Source organism: Serinus canaria, chromosome 2, assembly GCF_022539315.1.
Source record: "Serinus canaria isolate serCan28SL12 chromosome 2, serCan2020, whole genome shotgun sequence".
In the NCBI taxonomy this organism is placed as follows: Eukaryota; Metazoa; Chordata; class Aves; order Passeriformes; family Fringillidae; genus Serinus; species Serinus canaria.
In genome coordinates this window covers 40,771,612-40,798,850 of record NC_066315.1, presented here as the reverse complement: position 1 = coordinate 40,798,850, position 27,239 = coordinate 40,771,612, and the positions used below count along the sequence as shown (strand labels likewise).

The 27,239-nt window shown below is 37.5% G+C and overlaps 1 protein-coding gene across 4 annotated transcripts in view; it reads right to left on the bottom strand.

The window, feature by feature from the left end:
- Positions 1-27,239, bottom strand: part of RBMS3 (RNA binding motif single stranded interacting protein 3) — a 702,347-nt gene that overhangs the window by 81,311 nt on the left and 593,797 nt on the right. For all 4 annotated transcript variants that reach the window (XM_030232505.2, XM_030232511.2, XM_030232509.2 and 1 more), the window contains one exon: positions 6,800-6,906. In XM_030232505.2, coding sequence (XP_030088365.1) covers positions 6,800-6,906 — 107 coding nt within the window. The remainder of the gene's footprint in view (positions 1-6,799; positions 6,907-27,239) is intronic.

Here is a 27,239-nt window from a genome sequence, read left to right as displayed (position 1 = left end):
AAACATAAATACCTAAAAAGGACCAATTTCTTCTGTGCATCTTCAGTGCAGCCCAGCATCTTCTGTGTTGCTGGGAAGCTGCTTTCATGGACAACTTCACCATCACATCCCCATATCTCCTCTCAGGGTACATGTCATTCCTGCACTGTGCAAAAATTCACCTCAATATCAACCTGCTACAGATGAGCTATGCCTCCTCCTCAGAGCTGAGACTTGCACATCATCTCCTCAAACCAGCCCTGGCCAGCTTCTGCCCAGTGCTGGAGCACCTCTGCAAGGGCAGGCTGCTGCCACTGCAGGATCTCGGGCTGTGCAGGAGACCACAGTCCATTGGGAAAAAATGGAGAGGCCTGGAAATTAAAAAGGGGTGAAATCCATGGATGTGGTGGGCTTTCCAAGCAGAAGGCCCCCTGGATTTGTCTTCCTTAAGGTGAGATTTGGAAAGGTAAGGTTGTACACTTGCACTTAAGGGATTTCTGTGGTGAGCTGATGTGGGAGTTAGACTACAAGATAAGTCTGTCCTCTGAATCTCCACTGACTCAGAGCTTCACCCTTTCACACTGCTGGACTGCCATCCCAGGGTGTGCTCTTGGCTACTACAGTGGAATCAATTGAAATTTCAACACTCAGATTCCTGTACTTGTTTTTTTCCATCACTAATATCTGCCAGGCATCACAACACAAGGATCTCTTGTGCCCTGACAGAAGATACCCTTATTGAAATGCTTTGAAGAAAGAAGAGAGAAGGGAAAAGAAATCATCAACCCAGATGAGATTAATGCAAAATACTGATTTTAGAAAATAAGTTCAGTCACCAGTAAAGTTAACTTGGCAGAATTCCTTTCTTTGATTATTTAAACAGTTCTGACAGAAATATTCAACATTATTAGAAAGACTTCTGAATTTAATTGTGACTAACTGCCCCCACCTTTCCTTTTTAGAGAAGGAGAAATCTAGAATATAAATGTGACACCTCTTAGACATCTAGATGCATATGAAAGGAATGGAGCATTTCCCAGTGATGTGTGCTCCTTAAGAAGCTGCAGATTCTGAGGGGAAAAGTGTTGTGTAAAAGTATATACCATTGTTGTCAAACGTGGGAAGTGATTTATGAACCTCAGAACATCAGAAACTGCTCTGATAAACACAATAACAAGTTCAGATACCCAAATGAATGACAAGAAACCCTTTTGTCCTACAGAACTGGAATGGAAATGACATACACAGCTTCTGTTCTTGGGATTGAGTCACCTTCTTCCCACTTCAAGTTATCTTACTAGTTAAAATACAAGTGCTGAAGACTACAAAATTGGAAAAAAACAAAACAAAACAAAACAAAACCAAAAGAGAACATATATTATATAACACAATGATTCTGTTTTCACAGCCACTCAATACATTCCACCATGTCATCTTTAGGTCTATAAATGATCTGATTTTGGGGATCTGGTACTCCCAGATTGCCATGACTGTGATCCAATGCTGTACCAGCTGTGTATTACACTCACATCTGCACACTACATGTATGTGCTGCAGTGAGTTGGGAAGAATTCTAGGGGTGGCTGGCAGCACCCCTGGTATCTGTTTGGCATACAACAGAAAAAGGTATGTCCTTTCACTCTGCCCAACATTTGTTTATTCTGCCTAAGAAAACACTGTTTTAGCAGCAGAATTTGGAGGAAAACCCAACTGCAGGAGAACCTCCGGGGAAAATGGCATGACATTTTTCATCAGAGAAGGAAATTCAAAGCTAAAATGAAAACAAAGAAAACTGATCTCTAAGGACAGGTACATTGCTGATTCTATTTTAACCAAACCATGGCCCCTTTACAATCCTGATTGCATTGACAGTGATTTCAAGTAGGCTATTGGTTTAAAATATTTCTATGTACTTTATAAGCTCAAAATCCAAACTAATCTTTGGTATTTGATCCACTGAGGCATCTTTCCAAAATGGTGCCAACAGCAACAGCACCTTGTCATTATTCTAGATCTTTCATCTACTGGTCAGTTATCTTTTGCCCTTCTCTTTCTCCCTCTGGAGAGAGGGCTTCTTTTCAGGTTCAATGCCTCTCTCTGTTAAACTGAGCTTTTGTTGAAAATAAGCATGCAAAGTGCCAATGTTTAATGTACAGGCATGCTAATGTATATAGTAAATGTCTTTGTGGGTTGTTTACATATGAGGGTACTGGTGCTTATCTCAACAGAACTGGGAATTGACTCTCACAGCAAAGAAAAGTTACTTGTCTAGGTATAAAATACATCTGCCCTAGACACTCAGGATTACAGAACACAACTGTTTCCTCAGAAGCACAAAAAATAAAAAAAAACTGAATCCACGCCTGAGTTATAAATAGGCCTGGAATAGAACTACTAATCATTTCTAAATGCATCTGCTGGTAAAGAAGAGACCATTGGCACCAGGATCAATTGCTTCACCCCTTCACTGGTACTGACTTTAAAAAAATTTGGGAAGTGTCTTACCTGTTGTATGTTTTTTCTCTCTAAACTGCTGTTTGCATTAGGCAAAGTTGTAATGAATAGTGGATAAAAAGAGAAACTGTTACAGAAGCAACATTCCCAAACTACCCGGTCTTATTTTTAAGAAAGAATTAAAAGATGCTTAATTCTTTGGATATTCCATGAACTGAGCTTGAAAGAAAATAAAGGAGAAAAGAGTAAGTAGGAAGAGAAGAAAGGGAAGGAAAGAAAGGTAACCTACTGGCTCTTTAGAAATAAAAAATGTAACTTAGATTATGGAAGCAAAAAAGCAATCAATGGAAGAATTATTACTGACAATTATTGAATGTCATGACAGACATCAGACCAAATTCAATTGCAATTATTGAATAACTTTATAGACATCAGACCAAATTCAATGCATTCAGCACTGCTTCTGACTGTTGTGATACATGCAACAATACTGTAAAGGTGGTACTCTCTTACAAGACAATGCAACTATTTAAATAGCACAAATTTTACAGAAACTTGTGAATGAAATACTAAGGAGTTCAAAATACTGTGACCATTAAAAAAACCTTAATCACTTTGGGTTGACCAGATGTAGAAAAGCTACAATTTCTAGAAAACAGTAATAAACTTTAGGCAGAATTCTCCCTGTCTACCATGTAATTTTCAAATAAACCTGCTCTGAAATATATCTATCAAAAAACTTTATTTTTGAATAACAAAACAAGGTTTAAATCTGCAACAGAAGATTATGTTGCAAAATTTATGTTGCACTTTTTAATCCAATCTGATCTCATTTTGTGACTACACTTGATTCCCTGGATGCATTTTTGACTAAAACATTTTTGGAGATTTATGCCACCCACCTCTAGACTTGTCAATTGCAACTTAAAGGTAAATTGAATCAAATATTTTACAGACAGAATTTGAATATGATTATCCTCTATCACCATCTCAATATAATCTTGTCAGGTTAAGTTTCAAAACAGAATGCTTAATTAAACCAGCGTGAGGAGAAGCTAGCCCAAAAAAGAAATTACTGAACTTTGTGCAGAAATTGTGTCAGTTGCTGGGTCAGAATTTCACTGCAAACATTTCCAACACTTGCAGGTTTCACTGTACATTTATTGCACCTGTCTATTTGATGCCTAATTTGACAGCCTTATATAAAGCTATCACTAATATAAGCTCTCAGCTCTGTAGTCCAGGACTGGTCAACCATCACAAACAGTCAGTTAAATGTCTCAGCAAATCTGCTGAACATTTCCTGAGACTCCAAACAAGATGCAGGGGTAAGGACTAAAAAGAACTATTCAAGATCTGCCATTCTTCCCTGGTTACAATTGGCTAAATAACCAAGCACCAAAACCACCCCCCTAGACCTCCCAAAAATCCCTGGAGAAATTCAGCGTATTCCTAAATATTTGACTTTAAAAGGGCAGGCAATTTAACAGCCAATCAAAGTATTTCTCTAAGGTTATGAAGCAACCTACAAAGATGTAAGATAGGAATATAATTTTTTACTGCGTTCTGCAGTATGACCTGACAACTTCACAGAAAACCAGAAGAAACCCTGCCTTATAAATTCCATAGAAGGTCTTCATAAAAGAGAGCAAAATCTCTGAAAACAGCATGACCAGAGACATAACACCACAGCAAACCTGTTCCTCCCCACTAAATCTCCTGCAATTCCATCCCTAGAGCAGAGTACTGTGCACAGCTCAAGTTTGAGGCCAGTGAAAGAACTGCTGCCATCATTTCTCTGGGATCTGCCCTTCCGAGAAATAATCCTTCTGCACATTCAGTGCTAAGGCTGGTTAAACCTCAGATGTTTTAGAATTGCCCTTCACTAAAGTGTTCAAGAATACAAAGGGTTCAAGAATAAGCAAAGGCTTATTTGAACAATAGCCAAAATACATCTTGGTCTAGATACCACAGGATTTGGCCAGGGTGGGAACATTAATGGAGTAATCTCTTGGATGCCGTTTCAATACTTTTCTTTGGGGAAGAAACCAAAAAAGAGCAGAGGTGAAGGGAATATTTCCAAATCCCATTTGTCATCAGAACTATGACACTTGTTATAGATCAGTTGTATTTCACTATTCACACTGCCTGTTCTTTTAAAAAGAAATTAAAATAAATAAAAACCTACAGAAATAACTGTTGGAGGGTTACTCAAGTGCTTCTGCCTAAAGAACAACTGAATGGTAGATTGTTTTTAGAATAAGGTTGTTAAAGAACAAAGAGTTTGAAAAACATTATTGCATATGAAATATAAGAGTAATTATACAGAAAGATTTTACATTGGAAATAAGAAAATAAACAGTGGGGAAGAAATTCAATAAATGAGGGACCCTAAAAGAGAACATGCATTCTTGTCTTTGATGCTCTGGGTAGTAAATATCCAGTGTACAACAAGGTATTAACCAGATGTTAGTAAACAGAGAAAATCTGAGAAAATCTAGCCTGAAATATTTCTGAGTTTGTATCTTTACCATCTTTTCATGTTTGTACATTATACCATGACAACAGCTCTGTAGTTGACTGCGACCATCAACATGGGATGATGTCTTCCAGCACTGAAAATCAGTTTTTAAGTGTTGATACTACAAACACACCAGCCACACCCTGCCTCCAGGTCACCAGGATATCACTGGGCTGAATAGGCACCACTCCATTAGCAACAAATGAACTACACAAGATGCAATAAGCTGATGCCCTGAGGCCACAGGCATAATGGTGACTTGCTGGCTTTAACTTTATAATTCTCTTTTATTATTGATTTGAACTGAAGGAAGTATAAAACAGCAGAGATAATAGCTGTGATGGCATTTACTTTTTAAACAGGGATTTAGAGGTCTTTAAAATATGGATTGTTGACCTTATTGTCATCTCCTACACATAAATCTTTGTTTTTCAAACTATGTATAGGCTGATCTGAGTCTACTGCTTGAAGTACTTGGGCACTTGCTCCTCAGTAGATCCCTAACATGACAAACCATAATGGCTCCTGAGAAGATAACTCCATTTTTAGAGACATGCAATGTGAAATACTGCAAGGAGCCTTTGAAGACTTCTGCAATGTCCTGTAGCAAACGTGTCTGCCACACTGGGATTTTCAGCCCACAGAGCTAAAAAGGGACCCTTCACTGTTGGAACAGTGTAGAACAACCATGGTGGGATGGTGGGAGAAATTTCTACACTTTCAAAAGGCCTTTGTTTTGGAAGCTCACCAATAGTACTAGGGTATATATGTCATAAACTAATGCTCTGAAAAGGATCAGCTAGAAAAATCAAGTAGTTACAAAAGAGCAGAAATACTCCAGAAACATGTAACTCAAACAGCAAATAATAATTATTTTTTTTTAGTTTGCCTTGTAAATTTAAAGTAGCAATAACAACACTCACAACACCTCCCCAAAAAAGAGACACCTTCCCCCCATTCCCCCTACAACTTGTATTCTAGAGGAGTACAGTTGAGACCAATATTTTTTTTCCTTGAAGGGTCAATCATAAACACAAAGAATAGTTGTTTAGGATAGAAATACTTGCAAGTCTTCAGCCTTCATAGCTAACACCATGTATAAGAAGGCGCTCTGAGCAGATCTGCTTTATTTGTTCAAGTCTTTTTTTTGGTAATAAAATTCAAAAACAGTAAACAAACTCTTGAGGAATCAAAAAGTGCCCTTCCTATTTCACCTGTATTTGGAGTCGCTTCACATAAAAGAACACAGAAAAGAAACTCCAGTAACAGACTACTTGCAGCAGAGCAGAGAGCAACCATTAGATTATTTTAAAATGTTGTACACATGATGCAGCTGAGGCTACTGTAAATAGCTTTGTCTTGAACAGAATGAAGAGCTCAGCTCAGCTCAGATAAGCTTTCTGAAAACTTTTACATGGACCCTACATCTGGATGCACATCTCTCTTTGGAACAGCTCTCATAGTCCCTAAAGATATTTTACCACCAGAAACTATGTGGAGGAAATAACATTGTTGAGTTGCTTCAGGGCAAATTGCTTTGGTTTGTAAAAGGCACACCTTGGTTGCTGATGGCTCACCAGTAAGAGAATCCTCAGGTCTGCCTGCAGAGCACTCACAGTGGGACCAGGCTGTGCACAGTTCCACACCAAGCTCAGAAATCCTCCTTTCCTGTAACTTTACACTCTGCACATTATCATAAACCTCCATCTCCCCACTGCTTACATAGCTTATTCTGTATGAAGCCATTGCATTTTGTGTGCAATCTGATTTCCTGAAAGGTAGACTTCCAGGTCTGTCGCTGACTTCTGCCAAACCCCAGGAAAATAATTGCTACGTGGCACTTACCTCTCCTTCTCTGGGCCACGGCCTTCCATTCTGTGTGTATTTGCTTTGATTCTGGCGCTTCTTTTGCCCTCCATCAGCAAATTTGCACAGCAAAGGCTCAGTGGGGGCTGTGAAGACAAGAAACCCAGTCTATATTAGCATCCCCCCCAAAGAAAGTGATTATACCAGCAACAGTAGTGCTTTGTAATACTGATCTTTTGAAGTAAAATCTTGCCTTCTGCAGATATTTTTTGCCTCTTTTAGCCTTGACTCCGCTGGCAGCTGTTCTTATTAACTAAGCTTCAAAAAATATATACTGGCAGCCCTTAAAAGAATTTAGCAAATATTCTTGAAAAAATAATCAGCCTACGCAGAATGTTAAGTTGCTGTAGTAGAACAGTATAGTCAGGCATTAGTTCCAGCTAAGTTAGACACGTATTCATGACGAGCATTAGTACAAGGATAAACACTGCTTTACTAAAGCAGCTTTCAGGTTTTAATTGTAAAAAACCTTTGCAAGAACCTGCTTAAGGAATAAGTGTTCTCACTATTTTGGTGTTTCTCAACATCCAGTCCTTTAAAAATCTGACTAAACAGAATAAAATGGAGACTTTTGCCAAGCCTGGTCCAATCAGCTTTCTTCTTCCTCTTAAGTCCCTCTTTTAAGCAAGTTGGCAGCTGAGAAAACCCTTTTCCTCTCCAAGTGAGATCTGGAGTGTGTGAATACAATAGTCAGGAGGGGCCAGAGTCCCAGGAAGAAAGGATATTCAGAGCACTGCACACCCCGAAAGGCAACCCATAATAGGGCCCCCTGGAGAAGAAATTAACACACATCAAACGGGCATTGCAGGAAGGGAACTTGGTGTATTGGGATCTCTTTCCCATCCACCCAGCTTTTCACAGGCTCCTAAAATATTTTTTTAGCCACAACTTTAATTACTCTGCTGGTGGGAGCTTGTCTCTCCTGCTTAATCCTTAAAAGGAGGATACACTCACATACACTAGGTGTATGCTACGGTTGAGCTTTATTGCCTACATCAGCAGAGAAGTAAAACAATATTTGCCTGTTTGAAAGCAACTTAAAAATCATGTGTCACATCTGAGTCTCTTCAGGAATCTTTGAGTTCCCAGGCATGATAAGTCTGTAATTAATTAACCAAGAGTTTTCATGGAAAAACTAAGAAATCTGTTTTTTTTCATTCCCATTTCCTGTTTCTGGGAAGTTAGAAATGTTGAAAGAACACAACTGCAGAGACACAAAAAAAATTTGCGGGTAGCTGGGCTAATCAAGTTTTTGACTTATTTATTTGTAATAAAAATTATGATTTGGTTAAGGGACAAGTTCATGTGGTATTGAAACAAGCTAACCTCCACCAACCTCCTGATTATAGCCAATTGAAAATAGGTCAGAAAGCATAGAATAAAACTGTGATCACCTAAAAACTGCAACCAAGAAACAATGCATGGAGAGAATCTCATATCAAAACCTCAATTTCGCATTGGGACAGCAGTACTTTGGCTACTTCTGAAGCTACAGCAGCTTTGTTTTTTCATTACCATTTTATACAGGCTAGTAATTTTCAAGGTCACTAGAAACTGAACTGCAGGAAACAATCCATTACTGGCAGAAAGCTCGACTGTGTGACCCCAGAAGTTCTTTCCCACCTCCAACTTTGATTACTGTATCAGATTTTTCTAGAAGCAATGCTCAGCCAACCATTTTAAATTTAAAATAATGAAGGTTTAAAAGCATCCAGGTGGTTATGGAGATCCTTTCTGCACATGGAGAGACTTTACAGGGCTGATTGCCTTGTGCTTTCCCTGGTTTTACTCCATGGCCTGATGCTGCATGATTTCAGAGTGGTTACTTAGAGTTCACTTTGATGTGATTGTGAGGGAGGAGCAGGTGCTAAGCCAGCATTAGAGAAAGGCCTATTAAACATCACATCTGAAGCTTCAAAAGCTTTTTGTTTTAAGCACTGAACAACCTCCAAGCAACATATGATACCATCAGGAGGACCATGCAAAAATCATCTGCACACTGGATATTTACACACACCCTGATCATCTGCTAATGAACACATCTGGTATCAGCCCATGTACTGTGATGTGGTTTAACAAGCAAGGAAATCTACACATCATCTCTCTCTATTTAGCCAACCATAAATAGGAAGCTGTTACCATTTAAAGAATTCCCCACTCCAGCATTACCATCTGACAACCTCATCTTTGTTAATTAGTGGCTTCCTAAGGTTGATTGAGATTGAACAGAGCTACCAAACAACTTTACTAACCCCATCTAGAAAAAAAAAGTGAAAATAATATTGTATAGACTTTTCAGGAAATTGGAAAGAAAGTGGAAAAGAACAATGCTCTACACAGGCAAGTTTCTGCATGGGAAATTATATTCCTCTATGATAAACTGAGGGTAATTCTGTGGATAAAAGCAGTCTGGGTTGACCAACATCCAAAGAAGTAAAAATTTCAAAACAAAATGTTCTGACAGGAAGACAGAGCCTATATAAGATGGTTTTGGGTTGAGGATTTTCAGGGTTTATTGGGTTTTTTCCCCCCTAAACACAGGCATGCAGCATCAAACGAGACAGAAGATTATCTTAAGTTTGAAGTGGTGTCGGTTCTAATGGTTTACACCTGGAAACAATTATGGTAACCAACATACATACATACATATATATATTTATAACCAAATTAATAATCTCTTTTCTTTCAGTAGATAAAGCAGAATGTAACAGTCTTGAGAGCTCAAAGATGTTGCTCTAAGTACACAGAAGAACTCAAACCTTGGTTTACTTCAGCCCTCTAGAAATACTTTGTAAGAAAGGTCCTCTAGGCTTTCCAAGATCAGATATACCCAAATAACAGTACCATCTTTCTAACTGGTCAAATGCAACAGAAGATACCAGAAAGACAACATCCCATTCCACCATGTGAGCATAATTCTTTCTAGGTAGAATTCTTTTTTAATGGTTTCATTATATTACCAACATGCTTTAAAAATAATACATTTCTAATGCATTACTTCAGCCAAGAAAAGGATCACAATTAGGTACCATGGTTATCAATTCAAAAAAGAAAATATTTAGGAACTTGACGAACAATATCAACATTAGATTAATAATACTTATGAGCTGCAGTAAAAGAAGTATATTTTATCCCAAATACTTCAGAAGAGGGGAAAGAAAAAAGGGAATATTTAAAACTTTTCAGCTTCTTTTCTTTTCCATTCTGTGTAGACAGTCTTCAATTTATGGACTGCATTTCTACTTTTCTCTTTTTCCTCTGTATGAACACATGGACTGAAAATAAATGCCTGTCTCTCTCTGCCTCTTCTCTCACCTTTTGTACTTCTGACTTAATAGAAAATGTAATTTGGATATCTGTAGATGTTCACATTTTGAAGTGATAAGCAGATCTTATATGGTTCTTGACATACTCTAAGTTTCAAGCATATGTGGTATTTTGAAGCATATCTGGAAAATCTACTGTTGCTATTTTCCTGTTAAAAAAGTGAGAATTGATTCACTTGAAACAAATTTCAGGCTATTCCATCCTGATAAACTCTTCAAGATAGAATGCACTGCTCTTTCATTGACTTCTACCTGACAGCAACAAACACAAATATCAAGAATAAATAACTGCTTTAACCTGAACAAGGTTCATTAAGCCATAACCCATTTTTCAGGGTGAAGATTTAAATGCCTGCTGCAGTTCCCATCCAAAGCCTTCTCTAGTTAATAAGACATAAATAGTCCTGAACTTGGCTTTCAGTCTTGAGAAGGAAGTGGAATCAAATTGATAGTGCTTCTAAACAGCATTTGCCAAGATATTCAGGGCTGCCTTAGGAGAGGGCAGTAGCTGCTAGTGTTCAAATTCAGTTCCCATGGAAGTCAATGGCTAAACCCCTATCTCACTTCAGTCAGGCCCTGAATTTACTCAGAGAGTTCAGTGGAGGTGAAAGAGAGAGACTGGTTTTATGTCAATCAAGCCTGTCAATATTGTTGGAGTTCCCTCAGGAGATCAGCTTCTCATGCTCTGCTACTTTAGATGGACAGATTGTGCAGACAAACAGCACAGAACTGCCAAAAGGCTGTTAGCATCACCAAAAGCAACACTGGTACTTAAATAGCACAAAAACTTCTGAAGGAAGGAGAAGGGGTAACAGTGCCCCCTTCTCAAATCTGGCAGTCTCTAAGAAATGTTCCAGCTCAGGAAGGGAATTTCAATTAAATTGGAGAATTCAACAAAATAAAGCAAACTCCTAACTAATTCTGAGTACATAATTTCCGTATTCTTTCATTCATCGGAAGGCAGATACACTTGAGCTCCTACATGTGCAAAAATGTATATATGCATGAGCATGTGCTTCATAAAGGAAGATGAAAGCTGTCATTTGCATTTGGTGAGACTTTTTCATTATTTCAGGTGCTCTGAAACTTTTGCTGTCTTAAGAGTTACTGAGAAAAGCTTGTTCCTTACTGTCATACAGCATCATCTGTCCAGCAATGGCAAAAATTACATACACAAAAAGCAGTAACAGGACATTTTTATGCATTTTAGCTGCTTTTCTGTGAATATTTTTGAAGACAGAATATTTTTCAGCATGTCAGGAAGAGTTTGGTCTCTCCTCATTTTTTGCAACAATGAAAGTAACATTTTCAGTAAAGAAGCCATGTGTGTTGTGAACATTCATGTATGTCTTTAGCCACCTCTATTTTGTTAATGTGAAGAAAAATAATTAAAAAGTATTGGTTTGACAAAGAATGGTCAGTGCACAATTAATGATCTTTTTCACAGTATGTTTTAATGAGAAAGTTGGATTAATTTCTTTTTTAGCCGTGGAAAATCCTTCTCCACAATAAAAAACTGTGCACAGTAATAATTGGGTTCACAATTAGATCAAGCACTCATACTGACCAAGCTCTTATAACTATTTTAATTCTTAACTGCCTTCCAAATTTTAAGTAGTTTGGTAACATTTTCATGTGCAAATCACACAGAACATCTGATTGAAACACCCATGTAAGAGCCAAACTCTTTGTCTGTTATAGATTAAACATTTGTAGTCTTTAAGAAAAACTTCACCTTATGGTAAAATCAAATCCATTTTGTAAGGTGGCAGTATTTCACAGGGAGACATGACAGACACAAAAGCTGTACAGCAAGGCAGGACAGAGCAAGTTTAAGTTTTGATTTAATATCTGGGCTCAGATGGATGTACCCAGCAGGACTATGGTATTTATGGAGCCTGCAGAGTTTATTTACAAAATTAATGTTGCTGTTGTAAGCTTTGAAAATGTAGAAGTTCCAGGACCCCATCAAAAGAGTCACCCTCTGCTGTAGTGAGTTCACTGGCTTCTAGGAAAGTCCTGCCCTACAATACTTTTTCATCCCAAAATCATAAATAAACACAACTTGAGCTTCAAGGAAGATTATAAAACAAAACCATAGCTAGTCTGCTCTTGGGAAATGAAGATGAAGAATTACAAAAGATGGTACGTGACAGAATAGGACATGCAAGGACAAAGTGTTACCTGAGTAAGGAAACCATAAATAATATGGCAAATAACCACTTCATCCTGCCCTGCATGGAATTGCTAAAGGACAGAGTAATAGATTTTGTCCCAGAAGTCCATGATACAGGATGTGATGGCACAGGAGAGACTCTTAATGTTTACAAGAGTTAGCTTTTAACAGAGGTTGAGCCAGATACAGCATATTTCATGGAATCACGGAATATCCTGATTTGGAATAACAGAATAGCCTGATCCACTAGGATCATCAAATTCCATCTCCTGGTCCTGCATGGAACAGCCTCAAGAGTCACACCACGTACCTGAAAGTGTTCAAATGCTTCTTGATCTCTGTCAGGCTTGGTGCTGTGATTACTTCCCTGGGGAGCTTGCTCCAGTGCCCAAACACCTTTGGGGTGAAAAATCTTTTCCTAACACCCAGCCTAGACCTCCCCTGACACAACTTCAGGCCATTCCCTTGAGTCTTGTCACTGGTCACCACAGAGAGCTCAGTGTCTGCCCCTCCACATTCTTTCACAGGGAAGTTGTGGACTGTGATGAGGTCTCAGTGTCCTCTTCTCCAGGCTGAACAGACCAAGTGACCTCAGGCACTCCTCATTGAACTTCCCCTCAAGGCCCTTCTCCATCTTTGGAGATTTACCAGTATTTCAGTTAAACTTAACTACATGATATTAATTGGATTTGTACAGATGATTATGAAAGCAAAACAATGAGTTATCACAGCATTTTACTTTCTATAAATCTTCACTTTTACAACATCATTATAAAAATTGGGGGAACAGTTAATAGAAAAGGACACCAAAGTGAAAAAATTTAGAGCAAACATTTATTTGGGTAAACAAGAAAAAAGATGTGATCTACTTTTGATAAATTGTATCAGAGCTTAAGTAATTATCTCTTGTTTACCTCCTTGTCTTAAGAAGTGGGAAGCAATCCTTTCATCTTTTTGGATAATAATTGTTTCTAAATAGCAAGAACATGTTAGAAAAGAAAAATAAATCTCAGGGAGAAATAATGTGCCAAGCAGAAAGTTAGGACTTTTATCCTGTGAAACAGAAATTACTTAGAGCAGGTAATCATATGTGTATGTGTATGCTGGAGAAACAGCATGCCAGCATGGAAGTGTGGAGCAGATCTTGTTGCAATCAAGCTAAGCACTCAAGCAACTACGTGGAAAACTTCTGCTTATTCTTATTCTTACTGAAATGTCCATAAATATTTGTTAGAGCAGACCAGAAACTGGAGTCACCTTTCTATGAGAAACTGCAGCATTCATTTTACAGTCCGTTTGGGTTTTTTTAAAGCTATTTTCCTTTTTAAATTTTCAGTGGAACAGCAGACTAGGAGTGCCTGATTCAGGCCTATTAAAGTGCTCCATTCCAATCTGCTGATAAGGAGGAACTGTTGTAAAGGTTATTGAAACAGATGCTTCAATATGGTATGGAAAGTTAAATCAATCAAAATAGAAAAACTGAGATACAGTATTAAAATCATGCCCAAATGCTGTAATATGATGGTCTATTTTTATTTCACCAAACTCTATTTCTCATACAACTCTAGTGCTGGTCTCTGTTGGAGAGAATGAATGCATGGTGGGCAAATACAGAATAGAATTTGGAATTTTATTACTTAATTTTATTAACTATTAAATCATTATAAAATACTCTGCATTTTAACATTGGATTCTGCCTTTATTTTAGAGCTCTGAGCTCTAAAATAAAGTGGAAGGAGTGATTTATTTTGCAGTTTTAAAATTTCTCCAAGAGCCTTTCCAGCAAAAAAGTAGACCCTCTTATTGAATGACTGTGAAACTAAACCAACTAAACATGTCCATCAGTTTGCACAAATAATTTCACACAACCATGCTTAAACCCAGTGGGTTTTTTCTATGACTTTCAAAGAGGATCTGTTACAAACTGAAATTTAGGGCACGTGCTTTTAATGTGCCAATTCTAATTGCAAAACATATAATTCAGCTGGGTAAATATCTCCTCCAAAAAACACTTTGATAGACTCCCTTGTAGTTGTGCCTCATTGGAAAAGCCGTGTACAAAAGAAGTGAGACTGTACCATGATTTGTAGAGGAGCATTTGTTACAAGTCATTGGAATCATTTCACATATTATCTGTGAGATAGACAACAAAGAAGTACTGACCTCTTAATTTATGCTAAATAAGAGAAGCCTCTGTCTTGCTTAATCATCACTGTTAAAAGGTGAACGTTTAAGAAACCCACTCACCCTGTCTGAAGAATTTTTTGTGTGGAATTTATAATTGCCCTGTTTTTCTGTCTTGCCAGAGTAACCAGTAACCAGTGTTGTGAAAGCTTCTCACAACCTTTAACCACTGGATGAAAAAGAAGTGGAAGGAGTGATTTATTTTGCAGTTTTAAAATTTCTCCAAGAGCCTTTCCAGCAAATCAACTAATCACTGAAGAAAGAAGAGTTGATGTAGCTCCTCTGAAAACTATGCAAATATTCAGTGGAATAAAGATTTATTATAATACAATGGGTCCCCTATAGAGAGTTTCTTTCCATTGACAAGAGCTGACAGCTGTGAACAGTTTTGCAAAACAAACCAAACTAAACAACAAAAATTATATTTTAGTGGTTTTTTATAGATTTTTGCAAATACTAATTATTCCCTGGGATTCTGACTTATATAGTTAAAAGGAAAAAAGAAGAAAAAAACCAGAAGGGTTGCTTGTACCACTTTAATGCTATTGACTTACTGCATCAGATGCTCATTGGACTACATGATGGGCAGAAGCTGATTCCTCCAAATAAAATGAAAAAAATTCCAAACCTAAAATACATTCCTGTATTAAAAAAATCATTTAAAAACCTTTATGTGTCTTTCACTGTAAATTTCTAGACTATGCATGATTTGCCTCACAGACACACATTTCTGCTGAGTGTGACAAGGAGCTAATAGAGATCAGGCAAACAATGTCCAACCCAAGAACCCAAGATCCAGTCAAGCTAATGAGAACACTTTCATTGGAAGCAAATATGACAGCTGCTATGCTGAAATACATGTTACAAACTTTGTTTTGTGTTTTATTTGGTCTTTAAACTTAAAGCTAGAACCCCTTCACATTGGTAACTGCAAAGAGAGTGAAGACAATGGCTAACCTGTCATCAGAACCAGTTTTCAGGGGAAAAAAAGTTACATAGTTAGGTTCTGCTGTCTTACTGTGTTGCACGTCATCCCAGAGAAGCATTAAATCTGAAAATTCATACACTGAGGCAGAGAACTGGAGGAAAGGTCTGACTTGTATCACACTTTTAAACCAGCAGCACCCTGATTTTCATGCATGTACTCCATACTGGTGCTCCTGAACTGAGTCTGGTTGATACACCAGCTGTGTGGGGCCCCAGAACTCCAACCTGCAGGTAGAAGCTTACTGAGGAAACCTGACTCTCTAAACGTGAAACCAAAACCACTCTTTAAATCCCCCTCTGAGACTGCCCTGTGAGCTTTTAGGAAGATTGTACTTCATATACCTTTTTCTCTTCTCCCATCTCACAAGTTACTTTAGTTGGATGAAAATGGAGATCTTGTATTTCTTACTGTTCAATTATTAAGGAATGGCAACAGAGGCGGCTTCATCTGAAAGGCTGAGTGATTTTTAAATGATCTCATGTACCATAATTTATAATGGAAAATCAGGTACAAATAGTGTGATATGCTTTCTAGTTCCTCTCTAATGGAAATAAAATGAATCCCTGGTAATGGGTGACCCTACTTGCTTCTGTGGTCACCCCTTTTACTTTTTCAGTGTTCTCTTTAGTAGTCTCAGGAGAAAAGAATAAATGCAAAGCTTTTATCCAAAGCTGCTTCACAAAACAATACCTCTATGCTTCTGCTATAAAATCTATTTTTACTATTCTCAGAAACAAATATAATTGATCACAGAGACTTTGCTATTCCCACTGAGAAAAACTTACTTTCACTGACAGTCCAGAGATGAAATGATCAGAATTTACGCTGTAAAAATAATTAATTCTGGTTCTGTTCATAAAAGGTTATTTCTTGTAGCTGTTTAAGTGTTACTCTAATATCTAATGTAAAATCTATTTATTTTAAATTTAATTTTATTATGTTCTGTATTAGTTTTTACTTTGTATTTATTTAGATAAGCCAGACCATTACCATCATATATTCCTCTGCATGACACTGCTAGAACTAACACTAGAGAAACAAGAAAACCTCTTCAGACATGTTTTCAATATAAACAAGGAAATCAGAACAAATGTCTCATGTCAATGAAATGACTTCTTTCCACCAGCATAATGACAATTCCTGCACATACAAATTAATTGTTTAATAATTGAAGTTGATTTTTGGGTTTCCCTGTTTACACTCCAACACATGCACACTATTAATGTCCAGAGGAGCTTATGCAACCCAGGGTTATAATACATGAGGAAAAAAAAAGCTTCAGTTATGACCAATAGCTTATTTAATTCACATGTATGTGTTCTAATACTACTTTTTTTCTTTTTCCCAGTTAGGGAAAGGCACATTTGTTGTGTCTAACCATATATATATATATATATATATATATATATATATATATGCATAATGCTAACACTATTTGCAGCTTTGCTACAGCCTGTTAAAGAGTAGCAGTAGAAAATAAACACAATCAATAAATATTTGGTTTGGGTAAAGATGCCCTGTGTGTAGTCAAAGTACTAACATGACCTTCTTGACATCTGAGCTGAAACAATCTATTTCTAAAAGCACTGATTACTGCAGATGCATGAAATATTCCAGTGTAAATGTAAAATAAAGTTAATTTTTAACCAGCTATCAATCTGCTAAAAAGTTTTAAAATATTCAGAAATATTCAGACCTTTTTTCTCAGACCGCCTAGTGAAAATCCTTTTATTTAAATCAGTTCTAATTAACACACATTCTAATAACAACTGCTGGGTGCAGCAGCAAAAACTCCAACCACTGATAATCTAAAACATAGCTCAGCCGTATCATTTTGCCATTAGTCTGAGAAAAAAGGAAAATCTTAAGAGAATTTTTTTTTAATTTATTGCCCTTCTTTCATTTTATTCTTCTGCATTCACTGAAAGTTATAATATGCATGCCCTAAAATGAATGAGTTTACTAGGAGCTAACAGATAGCATTACCAGCTTTCTCACTTCACTGCAGGAATCATTTTAAAAAGTGGATTTGACCCTGACTGTGACAAAACCAGGCCTGGGTATAGGTTCCAAAGCAGGAAGCATTTAAAAAACAGTGTCTGGCTGATTCTTAAAGACAGGAGTTCATTTTGTAGTGGTAGAGAATAACCAAGTCACACTAAATGCCTTGGACAGCATAATTTGTGTACCACAAAACCTCACTGTGTGCTCTCACCATCTTCTTCTGTAAATGGGCCCAAAGGGAGGAAGGGAATACTTTGGAAACAATACAGAAGTAAGGATGCTGATACCCCTTACCTTTTTCTCCCCAGAAGAAGGGGCGAGCAACAGCTCGGAGCAAGGACTGCAGTACCCCTTGCAGCTCCAGCCTGATGCACTAGCTGCTCCTCCTGGCAACTTCCAAGCCCTGAGTCTGAAAGACAGACTTTTTTTGGGTGATAACTGTGCTGAATGGCTACTGCCCCCCTCACTAAGTACCTAAAGGTAGGGAGCAGATGTGGCACAGGCATTTATGTGCTAGAAAAGGAAAATAAGACTGTAGGAAAAAAAAACAACCTCTCAGTAACTCCCATTTCCTTGAAGGGCAAGAAGGCAGAAAGGCCCTGTAGCACAGGACCACCTGGAGCTCCTGTCAGGACATCGAGGCTTTGCACCAGCTTGAAGTAAGCTCTGCCTTCAAGGCACAACTGTACCTGTGGTTTCCATGACAGAGAACTGCACAGTGGAGTCACTGGGAATTTTCCACCAAGTCACCTATTTATGATGACACTTTATCCAAGGGAAAGACAAAAAAGTGAAATTTTAATCTTTTCCCAAGACAATGGAAGACCTTACTCACACTTCTTAGCTCTTTTCAAAATGTGTCAATGATACCAACACTAAATCTAATGTGCTATGACATAAGGAAAATTCGATCCCTTGCAGCTTAAAAATCTTTTATTATCATCTGAGACAATATCCTAGAATATTAAACAGATAACACTAAACCCTTCTGAAATTTTCAACTGCAAAGCTCTCAGCTGAGGGTAGGCAGGGAAGCAAACTTACATATTAGAGATTGAGTGATAGACTAATCCTTAATGTCGTAATACATTGCTCAGAGATTCTAGATCATACTAGATTCTACTTTGCCATGCACCCAAAAATTACAACAAGAGTAGGATTTCAATGCTAAGATTGGTAAAATAAGAAATCAGCCCTCTGATCCTTCAGTTAAAAATCCTAGAATAATCAGAACATGAGAGAGCCAAGCACAAGGAAGAATACGTGAAAAGGAAAGAAAGGTATAGAAATATGCAAAGAAAAACACTCTAACAGAATGAATGGAAAAATAGGAAAAGGAGGGAAAGAAATGGTTCTGAAATGCCCTTGAAAACATTCTAGCTTTACAGAAAAGCTAATGCAACTCATGTCCTCCATTTGTGAATGACAACAGGGGCCTTCACAAACCCTTCACAGAGACTGCAGAAAAAGAAAATTCTAGCTGAAATGGCTGCTTAAATGTCACTGCCTATAGCAAACAGAATGACAGAGGTTTATAAAAGATGTAGTTTTATCTGAAAACAGGAAAGGAAGACCTATTCTGTTGCATTGTCAGGAACCCACTAAGGCTGTGGATGGTCTAAAAGGCAATTGTTTGGCATCAAATCACTAAAGAAACTGGGGGAGACTATTGAGTCTCCTCCACACAAAAATACCAAGGCTCTGTTATTAAAGCAAATTCAAAAGCTTATCTCAAAACTCTATAGATGAGCCAACACTTAGACTTACATGCCACAGAAGATAAAATTAGAGATGACTATGTCAACGATGAAAAAGCAAGGACCTCTCTTCCAGATAAATTACATTATGAGAAATAGTAATAGTTGCTCCCAACAAAACACATAATTTTTTAATGTTTTGTCCCCATTTGAGTGGGATCCTTCTTTGGTTTACAGCACATGGATGCAGCCATGCTGGCATGATGAGTCTGTGGGCAACTCTATTCAAAGCATGATTGTAACTCAACAGCAAAGTCTGGTCTGGAAAAAGCCATTTCCAGCTGATGTGAAACAGCAATTTTCTTCACAGCAAATTATTTCATGAATCAGCCAGCAGGGAGTGACAACATTCTGCTGCCACTGACTACGTATATGACCTCTGGGTTGAAATTTCCACCAGTTTAAGAAGAGTTCATTGCAAACTTGAGCTTATTTTTCATGCTACTGTTAAGAGAGATGCTAATCTGGTTCTTGGTTTCCTTTCTTTCTTCTTTTTTTTTCTTTTTTCCTTTTTACCAGCTTTATTGCTTACAATGTAGTATTTCCCTGGAGACATAAAACAAAGACTAGAACAGGTTGCTAATAAAACTTGAAGACAACATAGCAAAGTAAGAATTAAAGGGCAACAACTTTTCTACTTCAAGGGATGTGGCAGGCCTAGCAGAGACCTCATGGCTTTCCCCTGTCATGAAAAGGCAGGTGAGTACTGAACCTTGCAACCTGGCAAGAGACAAGCAAACTGAAGTGAGAGGGAAAAAACCTTTTTGAGAATGCCTTCTGATACAGAACTAGAAACAGAGGGAAAATCCCAGTCCTGAGTATGGTGAGAAGATGAACACGGAATTTTAAATGAAGGGTGAGGTAAAGATTGAGCAATGAAAATATTAATATTACCCAAATTATCAAATGTTCCCCAAATACTTCAGCTAGGATCTGCACACAAATAAAATTTCCAGCTAATTAACCACAACAGACTAATGTCAGTATTAATTCTACTGAATCAACACAATACTAGAATACTGTACTGCTTTATGTGACTCGGTTGTAACAATAGTCCATGGTAGAAAGTGCTTTTATACCCTTAACAGAAGTGTTGAGGAGAGGAAAAATGGAATCCTAGATTTTATTTAGCATTGGGATTCTGTTTGATTGTTGATCCTAAAAGGAGTGACAACCAATGGTTAAAAGAGCTGCCATTAAGCCACATTTGTTATTTCTATTCAGTGCACTTCTGCTTCTTGGGTTGTTACCAGAGGGGAAGAACAAAGTCTCAGGCTCTAAAGTTCAGCTGTGAATTGAGAAGGACAAGCTGATAACCAGTGACTCCTAAACTCTATGGAAAGGGTGGAAGAAGTTGTACTGAAAAGGCCAGCATGGACTTGGTGGTGGAGCAGGACATGAAAAATGTAAGATTTCTTTGTCTCCATCTCTGTCTGAGGAGCCATAAGAATTGGATTTCTGGTACATGGGTCATATTATTAATGTGGATCTATCAAACTGTGCATTCAGAGGTACAGAGTCATATGAAATCTCTGGAAACTTACTGGGTGGCTACATGGTATATGCATGGGGTTTTTAACTGGCCTGGACAGAATATATTACCCAGATTGAAATACAAGCACATCTGACATGGGATGAAATCAAGGTGACCCAGACCTCAGCACAGCCTTTTTGCAACAGACTGCTTTTGCTAGTGGATAAACAAAGATGACAGCACATTTAGGCAAAAGCTTTTGCTTTAAGGGTGCCTATGTGCCAAACCAGAATAACATTGCAAGAAGAGCTGCTTTATAGTACCAGAAGAAAAGTGTATTTATTTGAAATGGTCAACTTAGACCAAACTAGCTTACTCTTATTATCAGTTTTTACTGAGTTTACATAGCATATAAAATGAGCACAGAATTAGTCCAGGTTTAATCCTGTATCTCTGATTCCTGCTTTGTAATGCCCTTGTAGGAGAGTCTTCTCATACAAACTGAACTATTAATATTTACATTATGCAACATGTTCTAGTGCTGCAGGATTAGGGAACAAGCATGCCTATGCAGTTCTCAAGCTATGTCATGCCAGGCTCCTCCAAGGTAACTTCTGCTGCCACTTTTTCATTCTAAATAAGGTGGAGGGTTTTTACAGTGCTTTTCACTGACTTTGTTTGCAAACACCTTACAAGCACTAATGATTTCATTTTCCCAGTAGGCAGTGAAGTATTTCCTTCGTTTCACAAAGGGATGAGATGCAGCACAGGGATAATGGAAGTTGTCCAGTTTCACAGAGTCACTGAGTACGGATCTCCTGACTTGCTGTACAGTATTTATTCCCAAATTAACCCTTATCAAACACCTCTGCCTAGCTGCAGCCTCATTTCCCACTTCAATCTATGCCAGAAAAAATCTCATTCACCGAAATGCCACCATCAGCTCACTGAGTGCTTTATCAGAAGGCAGCCTGATCTACAGTGCTCATTCAAATTGAGCTTGTAATGATAATAAGGACTGGATGCAACTACAAACACACACATTTCTTTATACATGTTTGTGCACAACACATGTGCATATACACATCTAAATTATCTGGTTTCTGTAGAAAGTTATCGAATACAGAACATCCAAACAGTAAATGTGTAGTTATCCAAAGCTTCAAACAAACCTGTTTATTCTCTGCAATATTTAGCTATTCCAGGCTCACACTCATATCTATATCCCTAGAGGGCAATGTCACCTAAGAGGTTGTGCTCATGTCCCTGTCATCTTCATGTGAAGTCAAAGATGATGCTATTGCAAAGACAGACAGAAGTAAGTCTGCACTTAATAAAATTTGCTGTAATTACACTTGTCCCTGTTTATACTCAAGAAGTTCTAAAGCCTGATTTCAAGAACGGCAAGGCACAGCTGATTATCCCGAAGTTACCTACCTTCACAAACCTCTGGGATTATCCTACTATGTCCCAATGTCAAACAACGTAAGGCATAAGTAAAGACAAAATTCACTGGGGTCTTAGAGACCAGCAGGCAGAAAAACAAACCACTAGAGAAACTTGAACGGAAAAAACCATTCATTTTCTTCCATGAATTTACTGTCTTGCTGCTTCACAGCTAACATACTTTCTGCAAAGCCAAGTTTCCTGCTGCCAAGGCCTATGTCTATCCCCAGGTCTCAATCCACGTTTACTCTCAACATTGTTCAACTTGCATTGTTCAACTGTGCTGCCAACCCTGGTGGGCAGCATTTCAATGCTCTCTTTTCCATGTGTGAAACAAAACCCCTCACTTCAGCAACAATGTTCTACCTCTGAACAGAAAATGATGTTTGGGTGGGGAAGTTTTCCAGCAAACCTTCTGACAATGCAACCGTCTTTTAAAATCAGAATAATGCCATATAATTGCTTTATTGATGGATTTTGCAGCCTGGATTTACCCTCCAAAACATAAAAAAAGGAAGGCTTCTGTTGTTTGCTTCCTTTTTGTTTTAAATTATTGATAATTATTTCACAAATGTCTTCCCCTGACATTTGATTTGCTAGATAATACACAAACATACAGTTTCTAATGGGTTTTCTGGCCTTTTAACCTAATTTCTTTTTGCATTAATTTTCATTTTATTTCAAATTCCGATAAAAAATCTGTTTTCCAGAAGATTTTTGCATGATCTGAATCTTCCTCACTTTAATAATATACAGAATGATATTTTAAAACAACAACAAGGCCAAGATCAATGATAGCAGAGAAGCAAAATCAACCCATATTTTTAACTTTTCTTTGTCATGTTGAACTCCTTCATATGCATTCTCTCCAAAAAGGTTCCAAAATTATAATGGAAATGAATAAAAATTTTCTGTATGTTAACTTTAAAAAAAATCTGCTACATGAAAACATTTAAGTGAAGACCATACAAGAGAGTTCAGCATAAGAACAGATGTTTTGCTGTCAAGCTACTAGCTAGCATTGTTACTGTATTGCAAGGATATATTAGCTAATTATTGATTAGGGTTATCACAGAGATAATCATTAAGAAGTGAAAATTATGTATTTTACATTTTTATAACACAGAAGAGGAAATAACAGCTAAAACTTCAGGGATATATACAAATGTGCACAAGACAATGAAAAAGTCTCAGTGTTAAGAGAGCAGAAGTAGAGAGTAAGAATTCCAGTACACTCACTAATTGCAGTGGGAGTAACAAACAAAGTCCAGTAATTTATTTGCTACAACAGCATTTACACTCTTTGGAACAAAGCAAGTTGTTTTAGCATTTGTTCTGAGTGTATCTTTGGGATTGTACTAATTTACTCAAATTTTATCTGGATGAAGAATTACACTGTTTGTTTTTTTTTTAGTTTTCCTCAGCCAATATAATTTGAAGTCAGCAGGACCTTGTGATTATTGGTCTTACAACACTGCAGGTCCACCCACCACTCCATTCATAAATGCATGAAAATGCAGGTCATCTTTCTAAAGAAACTACTTAAAAGTTTAGAGGACAATAGCTTTTTGTGTCCTTTGCTGGAATCCTACATGACTAGGAAGGAGACATAAAATTTTTTCTCAGTGAAGATTCTCAATATGCCATCTGTATATCATCATTCTTTACAAAGACCCACTGAGATTTCCTAGCACTGCATTAAACAAATTAAATGCATTTTTGTATTGCTGTCCTATTCAAAAGATTGCTCCCATGCACTAAGGCTCAGAATAGAAGAAGCCTTCTGAAAGAGAAGTCTAAAGAGAACACATCCTATCTGCTATTTAACCTATTTTTCCCATTCTAAAGACTTTTTTTTTTTCTCCAAGGTGTGGCTCTGGTTAGAAAGGATAACACAATAATGATCTCCAAGCAACAATACCTGTATTGTAAAATTGCAATTTATTCAGATGTCCTTTCCAGTGTAGCCAAAAGAAATAACCTGACATGCTAACAGACAGGTTTCTATTTAAACCAAAAGGAAAAAACAGAAGTCCTTAAGAAATAGCCTCTAAAAAACATGTTTTTGACTCTTCTCCTTGAATTCCACTGACAAAAGTAATAAGTGAGGTGACAGGAAACCTGATATCAATTCTGCAAGTTCTAACTAGATGTGCAGGAGATCTAAGCTCAAGGAATAGGCCTCGAATGCAGAGCAAATAGGCAATTATTCTGAGCAGGAGAATTCTGTGCCTGATGATGACTTGCCTGTCTCCATTCTCTGGGAGAATCTTCTATGTTGATGCCTATATTCAATCTTAACTCCTGATACTGAGTGATGGGAAGCTGTAGGGATTCTTTGGAGGTTCACTGTTAATAGGTTTGACTCAGTTGCCATGTCTGCTGGGATATTTCATAAATAATAACCCATGCCACGTGGTAGGAATAATTAACTAGAATCACACAGAGCACACAGCTTTAAAACTTTTGCCATCTTCTGCTTTAGCCCCTCCCCTTCCTAAAATAACAAATGCTGGAAAAAGGGCATGGAGTGATTTCTCTTCCTTTGCATGCATTCATGGTGCACTCACACAACTTCTGCCTCTGGATTCCTTCAGAGCCTCCTGCCTGAAGTTCTGAAGGAATCCAGATTTCTAAAAACATTTATTTTCCACACGCTGGAATGGCTACAGTTCTTCTCTACTGTCTGTATAGACCATTCTACTGAATATATGCAAGGATATACTCAGAATCTGAACATTCCTGTCAGAAAGAAAACTTCAGGATTTGAGTGAAAATGTTTTGAGAAATAAAATCCTGCTGCAAATGTGCTTTTCAAGCAGCTTAAAATTTATGCAGCTGCTTTTTTTTCCATTATTAATCTTCTGCTTCTTGGTCCTCTCTTTCCCAAATGCAGCATCAGCTCTTTTTGTTAGCATACGACATGGAGGAGGTTTATTTGTCTGCAAGGCCCCTCCATAAATAATGCAATTGCTATGGCTCCTGACCTATCTGAACTCCAGCATTTGAAGTGGGCTGCATTCATTTATATGAATGGACTTCCATGACATGGATCTCAAGGAACCACCAGTAGACACATTCTCAGTATTTGCCTTTCTTGCATTATTGTATTAAAGAAAATGAGGAAAATGACATGGGGCCCACCCCAAGGGAGGGTGCTTCAATTTACTGTGCCAGGTGTCTGACACATGAATCAGGCATAATGATTCCTTCCTCTAACCCTACCTTCTCTTATTCTACAGTCTTCCCAGTTCCTTCAAAACTAAGGAGGCATCCTGAATGAAATACATGTTCAGAGGTACAGGACTATCACATTATGTGAAGTGCTCCCACTCAGTCCATAGGAGAGAACCCCAGGGGTATATTCAGTCTGCTGAAAACAATCTTGCTGCAGGATCATTACAATGCAATCTTCATTTCTAATCCCATCAAAACACATGGCTAAAAATTGTTTTCTGAAAGCTGGATCTCATCAGATCCTCTCATAAGAGGTAATGTGGCTTTCCTGATGATCAACATGAACATGAAAACGTTGGCCCCAGAAACTCCATAAGGTAAGTGTGACAGGCCTGAAGCCAGCAAAATTTTTTTAAAAAGGAAAAATCATGCAATTTAAGTTTTAAGATCAAATTGACTATGGGTTGTGTTTGTTTTTAATAGTCATGCCTAGTTGATTCCCTTCAATTAGTAGCTGTTGAAACTTAAGTTTGAATTTGAAAAAATTATATCACAAAGTAATTTAAAAATGGTTATTACCACTTAAGACTTTCATATGCGTAATTATGCAAATCCACCAAGCACCATTCTGACTATATTTTCATTACTTGGCAAAAATTGCTGATGGAGGAATGAATTTACATAATGCCATCTGCTATTTCATTTACAATTTGTATTTCAAAAAAAAGGTGTGTGAAAGGTAACTTCTGCAACAGTTCCACTGTTCCTCACCTCCAATTGTTGACATTTTAATTTTTTCCTTCTTATTTAGTAAGGATGCAAACACAGGACTGAGAATAAGCAAGGAATAAAGAATACAGCTAAGGATATTTGCCAGTACTGGTCTCATTTCCAAAGATGAGATGCTCTCTGACATATGCATACTTCATTTTAGACATAGCCTGAACATAAATGCAGATCTGGATACAATAAAGCTTCCCATTTTTTGGTGAAAATACATATATTTTACAAAACTCAAAGCATAAAACAAAAAATTGAGATATTCATCTCAATGCTCTCTTCTGACTCCCTCCTCCATTCCTCCTGAGTTAAGTATTTGAAGATTCTGGGCTCTTCAACCCTCTTCCACATGGCAAATTAATAAAACCATCTTTTATACTTTAACCTTGTTCTACTGCATTTCATATCAGTTCTCACTGTGTATTCCTCTCATAAAATTCCTTACCAGTCCAGTTTTCTGTATTGCACTGAATGACTCCATACTTGGTGACACTGTATTTTCCATTACACTTCTTGACTATCTAATTGGTTTGAGTATTACAACACTCAATGAGTCAAAAGTAAAAAACAACTTGGCCAAAAATTTCTTCATGTTTCAATAATGTCAATTACACTCACAGAATAATGCAAAGGAAAAACAAGGAAAAGAAGAAAACCACCCTGAAGGATAAAACATGCCATTTTATTCCTATGAATCTATGGCAGAATGGGCTGAACATCCTGTCATCACCCTCACCATTATTATGGGCTTGAATTACTGGAACACAAGGTATGTTTAGTTGACAGTATTAGCTTGCCTACAAGGAACACACAAAGCATTTACTGCTGAGGTACAAACTAGAAACAGAGGACACATAAGACAATATTTGGCATTGTTCTTCATGCTCAAATAATGTAACTCATCAGTTTTCAAGTAGTAGGTAGAGACTTTGAAAACAGAATTTTTAGAATGGACCACCAGGAGAAGAACTGTTTTAGGGACTTTCAGATGCTTCTACATTCTAGACATATACAACACAAACTAAAAAGAAAATAAAAAGAAAAACACTGCATATTTTACAGGAGAGATGGATCAAGGAAAAGGTGTTAAAATCCAAATGAAAATTA